Source organism: Elephantulus edwardii, unplaced genomic scaffold, assembly GCF_000299155.1.
Source record: "Elephantulus edwardii isolate Elephantulus edwardi_28Jun2011 unplaced genomic scaffold, EleEdw1.0 scaffold00418, whole genome shotgun sequence".
NCBI classification, from domain to species: domain Eukaryota; kingdom Metazoa; phylum Chordata; class Mammalia; order Macroscelidea; family Macroscelididae; genus Elephantulus; species Elephantulus edwardii.
In genome coordinates, this window is record NW_006400168.1 from 976,603 (window position 1) to 985,877 (window position 9,275).

General features: G+C 42.6%; 1 protein-coding gene across 1 annotated transcript in view; it reads left to right on the plus strand.

The window, feature by feature from the left end:
- Positions 1-1,746: 1,746 nt before the first annotated feature.
- Positions 1,747-9,275, plus strand: part of CCNT1 (cyclin T1) — a 19,327-nt gene continuing 11,798 nt past the window's right edge. Inside the window, exons 1-2 of the mRNA XM_006902500.1 lie at positions 1,747-1,898; positions 2,674-2,755. Coding sequence (XP_006902562.1) covers positions 1,747-1,898; positions 2,674-2,755 — 234 coding nt within the window. The remainder of the gene's footprint in view (positions 1,899-2,673; positions 2,756-9,275) is intronic.

The following is a 9,275-nucleotide window of genomic DNA, read 5'->3' on the forward strand; positions in this document are numbered from 1 at the left end:
TTGGCACAGGATAGAGCACGGTTTAGGGCTGTTGTACATAGGGTCGCTATGAGTCGCAAACGACTCAACGGCACATAACAACAACAAGCCCCAAAAGACCCCCGGGAGCAGCGTCAGATGAATAGCTCTAACCTCATAAGAGTTATATAAGGTTATAACTGTATAACCATGTAAATTCAGCAATAAATAATAGAAAAAAAACAAGCCCAATTGCTGGGGATTGGCTGCCCAGTAACCAAATGAGGGAGTCTTAAACTATGACCTTTCTCCCTGTGTACCTAAAGTCCTTTTGCCCAAAAGGTTTAACACGTTGCCGCAAATGACGGCAAATGTATTTCTAAGCTTGGTCGTCAATTTAAAAAGTGTGCGGCAACGTGTTAACTAACCAATTAAAATGTATGTAAAAACTAGCCAGTAGAGAGCTCTGGTGGCCTAGTGGCAAGAAGCTGCACTGCAATCTCAGAGATGCGCGATTTGAATCCACAAGATGCTCTGCTGGAGAAGGGGCAATCTCCTCCTGTACCAGTCAGGTCTGATTTGATGGTACATGCACAAAAAGCAATAAAGTAAAATTTAAAAAACTAACCCCACCTAGCCAGTAGAAAAGAGACCCCCACCACTACCTTGTAAGCTTATATAAAGAGAGAACATTTTGCGTTCAGGGAACCTGACCCTTGAGAGGCTGTAGTTGCTGTCAGCACATCTCATGGACTATAGTCTTCCTTGCTTCACCGAAAGAGCTTGTAGCGCTGTTCCTTCGCCTGCAGTCGCTGGACAGGAGGCCAAATTCCTGTAACAATGTCATCCTCACAATGGTTGCTGTGTTTGAGCTCATTGCTTTTTGGTCTTGTGCCTGGAACATGGTAATCGCGAAATTAATGTTGGCAATTAATTTCTTTTTATTCCTTTAGGTCGGATCACTGTGGCAAAACTTTAAGAATATGTAAAGTACCATGTTGTCAGGAGCCAGTCCTTTGAAAAAAAACCCAAACCCATCATGTTGGTAAACGTGGAGGGTCAGAGAGAGAGAAGACCATCAACAAGACAGATTAACAGTGACTGTAAGAATAGGTTCCTGCATAGCAGAGATCATGAGGATGGCGCAGGAATGGACCAGGTTCAGATCTGTTCATAGAGCTTGTTGAGTCGACCACATTAAAAAAAAAAAACAAAACCCAAACAACTGTAAGTCTCTAGCTGCTACATACTTAGACTTCGGATAGGGTGACTCGCTTTGACTAATTTTTTTTTTCCCGTTATAAGAATCTCATCTATATACTTTCTCGGCTTGGCCCATTTTACATAGCCAACTAACGTACAAAGTTAAAACTGGGAAAATTGCCGACAGGGGCGCTACTGGGAGACGGTTCTTTACACAATCACAGCCTCGCCTCCGCGCCCAGGGCGCGAACACTCAGCCCAATTCTCGCGTGACCTGGTGTTTGAACGAGAACTCCTAACCCCACCTACTTCCCAAGGGTCACATGATATTCCCCTGCGTCCTAGACGCAAGGTCGTTCCTGGTCTGCTATTGGCTGGCAATTTGGCTACAAGGTGTCAGAAGGCTCATTACGGAAGTAAACTGTTTGACTATCATTCTATCTACGGAAGCGTGTGACAACCTAGCTTTCTCTTAGCGGAAGTTCGTCACGTCTCTGTGGCCTCCGTACAGCGGATGTGTGTCGCCTCTTAGGTGACACTGGGAAGTGTCTGCAGCCTCCGCCGCTGCCTTCTGGTTGAAGCGCTATGGAGAAGAACAACAACAAACGGTGGTATTTTACTCGAGAGCAGTTGGAAAATAGCCCATCCCGTCGTTTTGGAGTGGACTCCGATAAAGAACTTTATTATCGCCAGCAAGCGGCCAATCTGCTTCAGGACATGGGACAACGTCTTAACGTGTATCCTTGCGGCCTAGGCCTTCGGCCTTGGAATCGGTCTAGCTATGCTCCGACTTTCAGGCCTCAAGTTGGGCCAGGACGGATGGGGGTCAGAGGGAGGCTGTGGTCTGGTTGTGTAGGTAGAAGAGCTCACAGTGGGGCGGGCTGAAATAGTCTTGTACGCGCGGAGAAAGCGTGGCGGAGTTAATTTCCCGCTCGCTCATCCGTGCCTTCAACATTGCTAGGAATTCGTATCCTTCCTGGCATTGTGTTTTAATCAGCCTTTCATAATGTTTTGACGTTTTGCTCTGATTTTTCGGTACACCCTGGGGGTCTGGTCGATATTTCACTACTGATGACTGTCTCCAACTTAGTAGAGAGTTTTGAGGAGTTCAGAATCTGAAGGTTTTATAAAGGGTGGCCTAAAAGTAATGCCTTAGCAGCTTTGGTCTTCCCACTCACTAGCTAAATGACCTGTCAGATTCTTGATTTTCTCATCTAAAGTGAGATGATTACTTTTCTATACCCAGAACAGTGCTTGTCATTTCAAGGGTGTCTTTGCTTATTTATTCAACAAATTTATATTGAGCTCCTGCTTTGTGTATGGCATTGTGCTATCTATTGGCATTTAATGATTTAGTATATAAGATAATGACTTACTGTTTAAAGAGAGAAATTATTTTCATTTAGGGTTGACTGAGGATTTGGCTATATGGCCTTTTTTAGAAAGAGATATGCTTTTGGGGGAATTTTACTACCTACCTGGCTGTTTTGGAGCCTTAACTTAATGCCTTAGGTCGCAGTTGACTATTAACACGGCGATTGTCTACATGCACCGGTTTTATATGATTCAGTCATTTACACAGTTTCATCGAAATGTAAGTGTACCTTTATGTGTGGTGTGATCCTTTTGTGATTCGTTCTAATGGGTTTGTTTTTTTTTTTTTGTGGTTGATCTTTTCTGCTGAACTGGGATTTAAGCATTTTAAGGTTAACATCTGTCATTAAGTGCCACACTGAGTTTTAAGTCCAGTCTTCCCATTGGTCTGTCTGGTTCTGTGTTAGGTTTAGTGCAACCTAGTAGATAGATTCTCAAAACATAACCTTTTTTGAGTTAAAGGTAAATCTTGATTAATTTAAGAATTTCTTTATAAGAGGGATAGATAAGGGGGACACAGAAAAGTGAATAAAAACCATTGATAAAATTCTGTTTGTTGATTGGTTGGAGGAGGAAGTTGCACCATATGATGATTTTTACACTCAAAACTTGTTGCATTGGAGTCAGAACCAACTCATCGCTGGCCCATCAGTGTGTTTTCTGGACGCTGTAAATTGCATGGACCGAGATTGCCCATCTCTCTTCTGTGGAGCCATTGGTAGATCCAAATTGCCAGAGAGGTGCCATCCTTGGGTTAGGAGCCAACCTCTCCATGAATTAGATCACCAGTTGTTGTGTACTGTCGTGTCAAAACCAATTTACACCTGACCCTCCGATACATTTTTAGAGGCAGTAAATCTAGCTTGGGAGGAGATTGTCTTTCTCCCAAGGAGCAGCTGAGGGATTTGAACTGCTTACCTTTAGATTGGCAGTGCCACTTTTACCACTCACTAGCTCTGGTGGCCTTGTAGTAAAATTGATTTAATTTTATTTGGATCCTTAAATCAGTGCTAGTGGAGACAACAGTTAAGAAAACAAAGATTGTATTTCATTGGACAAATCTGCGTGAAATCTGGCTCCTTAAGGACTAAGGTGAGACAGATTTGTTTGTTCTTGTACCAGTTCATAATCAATAATATAATAATAAATAATACAGTACTCTTCTGCAACACCACAATTTAAAGGCATCTATTCTTTGATCTTCCTTTTCATTGTCCAACTTTGAGATGCATATGAAGCAATTGGAAAATACCACGGCTTACATCAAGTACACCTGAGTTGTTGTTGTTGTTATTATGTGCCGTCGAGTTGCTTGTGACTCATAGGGACCCTACGTACAACAGCCCTAAATGCCACTCTGTCCTGTGCCAGTCGCACTGTCTTTGACACTCCCATCCCAGTTATCCCAGTCACTGAATCAATCCACCTCATAGAGGGCCTTCCTCTCCTGCGCTGTCCCTCCACCCTCCCAAGCATGATGTCCCTCTCCAAGGACCGGTCTCTCCTCACAACATGTCCAAAGCATGTTAGACGGAGCCTCAGAATCCTTGCCTCCAAGGAGCCACCTGGTTTAACCCTTTCCAGGACAAATCTGTTTGTTTTCCTAGCAGTCCATGGTGTTCTCAATACTCTTCTCCAGCACCCACAGCTCAAAGGCATCAATTCTCCTTCTATCCTCCTTGGTCATTGTCCAACTCTCTGATGCATAACAACTGATTGTGAAGACCATGGCCTATATCAAATGCACCTTAGTCTCCATAGAGACACCATTGCTCTTCAGTACTTTGGAGAGGTCCCTAACAGCAGACTTTCCCATGGCAATGCATCTTATAATTTCCTGGCTGCTGGTGCCAAGACTGTTGACTGTGGAGCCAAGCAAACTAAAGCTGTGTACAATCTCAATCTCTTCACCATCCATCCTGATGCTGCCAATTGGTCCAGTGGTGAGAATCTTTGTCTTCTTGACATTGAGCCTCAATCCGTATTAGAGGCTGCAGTCCTTGACCCTCTGCAGCAGGTGCTGCAGGTCCTCTTCAGTTTCAGCAAGCAGGGTTGTGTCATCTGCATAACACAGATTGTTGATAAATCGTCCACCAATCTTGACCCCACATTTCTCCTCATAGAGCCCAGCCTCCCGGATAATCTGTTCTGCATATAGGTTGAAAAGGTATGGAGATAGGATGCATCCCTGGTGTACACCCTTCCCAATTTTGAACCATGCAGTGTTCCCTTGCTCTGTTCTGATGACTGCCTCCTGGTCCAAGTATAGGTTTTGCATTAGCATGATCAAGTGTTCTGGAATTCCCATTCTTCTCAGAGTCAGCCACAGTTTGTTATGATCCACACAGTCAAATGCCTTTGCATAGTCAATGAAACACAGATAGACATTCCTCTGGTATTCTCTGCTTTCAGCCAAGATCCATCTAACATCAGCTGCAATATCCCTAGTACCACCACCCTTTCTAAACACAGCCTGGACTTCTGGTAGTTCTCTGCTGATGTGCTGTTCCAGTCGTCTTTGGATAATCTTCAGTAAAATCTTGCTTGCATGTGAAATCAGTGAGCTTGTTTTGTAGTTTCCACATTCTGTTGGGTCACCTTTCTTTGGGATAGGAACAAATAGAGATCTCTTCCAGTCAGTTGGCCAAGTGGTTGTTCTCCAGATTTCTTGGCACAACTTGGTGAGCATATCCAGGGCAGCATCTCTTAGCTGAAATATGTCAATTGGTATACCATCTATTCCTGGCACCTTATTTTTTGCCATTTCCTTCAAAGCAGCTTGAACTTCTTCTTTCATCACAAATAAAGATAGGATTTCTAAATAAAGATAGGATTTAAAAGAGAAAAAAAGACAAGTCTATAGGACACTCGACTACAGAGGCCTCCTATAATCTAGTCATTATAGGATTTTATTTTATGTATGAAATTTTGTTTATCCATTTGGCTCATAAATGTATAAATGTTTATTACCATAAATGTAAAAGAAGGCAGGAAAATTGCTATTTCTATAAACCACAGATAATTCTATTAAGATAGTGACATTTATCTTAAAATTTTTATCTATATGTACTTTGGGCATATTGCTAGTAGAGACTATTCCTTGGAAAGGGACATCATGATGAGAAAGGTGGAGGTTTAGTGAAGGAGAGGGAGACCCTCATCAAGATGGATTGACATGGTGTCCGCAGTGATAAGCTCAAAAGTGTCAAAGATGACGAGGATGGCACTTGATAGAACAGGATTCAGCTCTTTTGTTCACAGGGTCGCGATGAGTTGTGTGACGATACCTAACGACCGTAATCTTGGGGAAGATTATCCGAAAGCAACTGGAGCAGTACATCAGGAGACAACTATCAGAAATACAGGCTGGGTTTAGAAGAGTCCTTGGCACTAGGGACATCATAGCTAATGTCAGATGGATCTTGACAAAGCGAAGAGTACCAGAGGAATGTTTATCTGTGTTTCATTGACTGTGCAAAGGCATTTGACTATGTGGATCCCAACAAATTGTGGTTAACATTGAGAAGAATGGGAATCCCAGAACACTTTATTGTGCTTATGCGAAACCTATACTTGGACCAGGAAGCAGTCCTCAGAACAAAGCAAGGAAACACTGCATGGTTCAGATTTAGAAAAGGAGTGCATCAGAGATACATCCTGTCTCTGTACCTTTTCAGCCTAAATGTGGAACAGAGCATTTGGGAAGCTGGACTTTTTAAGGAAGATGCATCAACAACCTGCATTTTGCAGATAATAGAACCTTGCTTGCCAAGACTAAGGAGTCCTGAAGCATTTGCTGCAGAAGGTCAAGGGCTGCAGTCTTCAGTTTGGATTGAAGCACAACATCAAGAATATAGATTATCACCACTGGGCCTGTTGCTGCAGCATGATAGATGGAGAAGAGAATGAGAGTGTTAACAATATTGGCTTTCTTGGCTCCACAATCAACACTTTTGGCACCAGAAGTCAGAAAATCAAAAGACAAATTGCATTGGGGAAAATCAGTCAGGGCCATCTCCCGAGTGCTGAAGAGCAAGGATGTCGGTCTAAGTGGCCCTGATTCAGGCCATGGTCTTTGCAGTTACTTGCTGTGCAACAGAGAGCTGGACAAGGATTAAAGATGATAGAAGAAGAATTGATGGCTTTGAGTTTTTCTGGAGTATTGAATAGCCTATGGACTGCCAAGAGAACAGACAGGTCTGTCCTGGAGAGTGAAACCTCCCTCCAAGTTGCTCATTGGAAGCAAGGATTTTGAATCTCTGTCTCATACTTTGGGCATGTTGCCCAGAGGTCCTTGGAGAAGGACATCATGCTTGAAAGGGTGGAGGTCTAGGAATCTAGACCCTAGATGCAATGGATTGGCATAGTGACTGGGCTGAGAGGGCCAGGTGTGTCTGAGACAGTGAGATTGGCTCAAGATAGGGCAGGGTTCGAAGCTATAGTGCATAGTGTTGCTATGAGTTGCAAGTGACTTGCCCAGCATACAACAACCACCAACAATATGCAAAATGTGTTTTGTTATTGTTTAGATTGCTAACTGTTGTTTTTAAAAAGAAATATTAATGTGTTTTATCCTTCCCTTCGAGTACCTCTGACCATCAGGTTAATTTTCCTAATCAACCAAAACCCAAATCTGTTGCTACTGAATTTATTTCAACTCATATTACCTTTATAGGACAGACTTTAACTACCTCATAAGGCTTCCAAGGTTGTAAATCTTGTCAACAGGAAACGACCCCATTTTTCTCCCATGAAGTGGCTGATAGGTTTGATCCACAAACCTTTTGATTAGCAGCCGCTTGCTTAACCACTACACCACCAGGTCTTCTAATAGTTCTTAAGTCTGCATCTTTTCTAAAATCTCTATTGTCACGCTTAAAAATGTTATTAACACCCCATTATCCCATTACCTATGTCATTTTATCGGTTCAGTTTAGTTTCATGAAGCTACATTAAGTCCAGATTTCCCACACCTTTGTTTATGCCCATTTTCCTTTGGCCTGTCTGATTTATTCTAAGATCTAGAAATACAAATGTGCTGTTTTCAAAGCTACAAATACACCTGAAACAATGTAGAGGAAGAAAATTGTTACTGTGAACTCAAGGATGACATAAAGTCTGTTCTACAGAAATACTAACATAGGACTTCATTACACTGCACAGCTAGACACCGGGACTAGGACCCTTCGCCTCGCCTCCAAGTCACAGTGTGGTCTGTCTGTCCTTGTCCTCGTGTAAAAGTTGGCTGGCAGCAGTTCCCGCGCCCTCCCCGGAGTCTGGACGGTTTGCGCCAAGCTGGAAAGACTGTGCTTCCCCGAGGCTGCCCGCACAGCCTCGGCTACGCTCACAGTGCCGGGCTCAGCAATATGAAGGAGCAGCCCTCATGTGGGGGCACCGGGCATCTGAGCATGGCGGGAGGAGGCCTACCAAAAACTGGCCAGCGAGGCCTTGGAGGAGCTGGACTGGTGTCTGGACCAGTTAGAGACCCTGCACACCAGGCACTCTGTCAGTGAAATGGCTTCCAACAAGTTTAAAAGGATGCTTAATAGGGAGCTCACCCATCTCTCTGAAATGAGTCGATCTGGAAATCAAGTGTCAGAGTATATATCAAACACATTCTTAGATAAGCAATTTTTTTTAAAAAGAAATTGCCACTTAAGAAAAATTCCACTTTTGTAGGTTTTCCACCACACCGATGTACATGTGAGGTTGCACTAACCTTTAATATTATTTAGTATCTTAGTTGGTTATTTAGAGAGCTTTGGTAGACTAGTGGCAAAGAAGCTGCATTGCAGTCCTGAAGGCACGTGGTTCAAGGCTATCAGCTGTTCTGTGGGAGAAGGATAGGCAGTCTCCTCCCATGAGATTAACTGCCTTTGAAAACCCACTGGAGGGTCAGCTATGGGTCACTTCTGACTCTATGATACACAACAACAACAGTTGGTTATTTAGTTTATTTGCTTGAATTGTTTCCTGAATTCCTTAAATGTATAACTTCTTTACTATAACTGTGGTCTATATTCTATAATGTCTGCAGATAAAATTCACCTTTTTAATATGTACAGTTCACATTGGTTTTTAGTATATTTGCAAAGTCATTCACCTACCACCACTATCTTCTTCTTTTTTTTAAATTTTATTATTTTTTTGTGCGCTTGCTGTCAAATCAGGTCTGACTGGTACAGGAAGAGGATGCCTCTCCTTTTCTAGAAGAGTATCTGGTGGATTTTGAAGAGGATGCCTCTCCTTTTCTATAAGAGTATCTGGTGGATTTTAACTGTGTATCTCTAGGATTGTGGTGCAGCTTCTTGCCACTAGGCCACCAGAGCTCGCCACCACTATCTGAAGTCTAGAACATTTTCATCGTTCCAGAAAACAAAAAAAACCAAACCATACATACCCATGAGTATTTCTCCTCATTCTTGAATCCCCCCTCCATCCTACCTCAGTCCTGACTGCTAGATTCCTATCTCTGGAATTTCCTATTCTGGACGTTTAATTGTTTCTTAAGAATCCCAGTTTTAAATAGAAAACCATCATAGCTTCTTGTGTAGATAGCTTTCAGTGAGAGAGAGATTGTTGAAGGATTGGCATCTGATGTGAACATGAGTAAATGATAAACCAAGACATTTTAAGTAGATAAAAACATAAGTAAGATGATGAAATTGAGGCAATGCACTGCATCTAAAACTGCATTCCTTTAGTTCTACTTTGATCTAGAAGTACTAAATATATATATA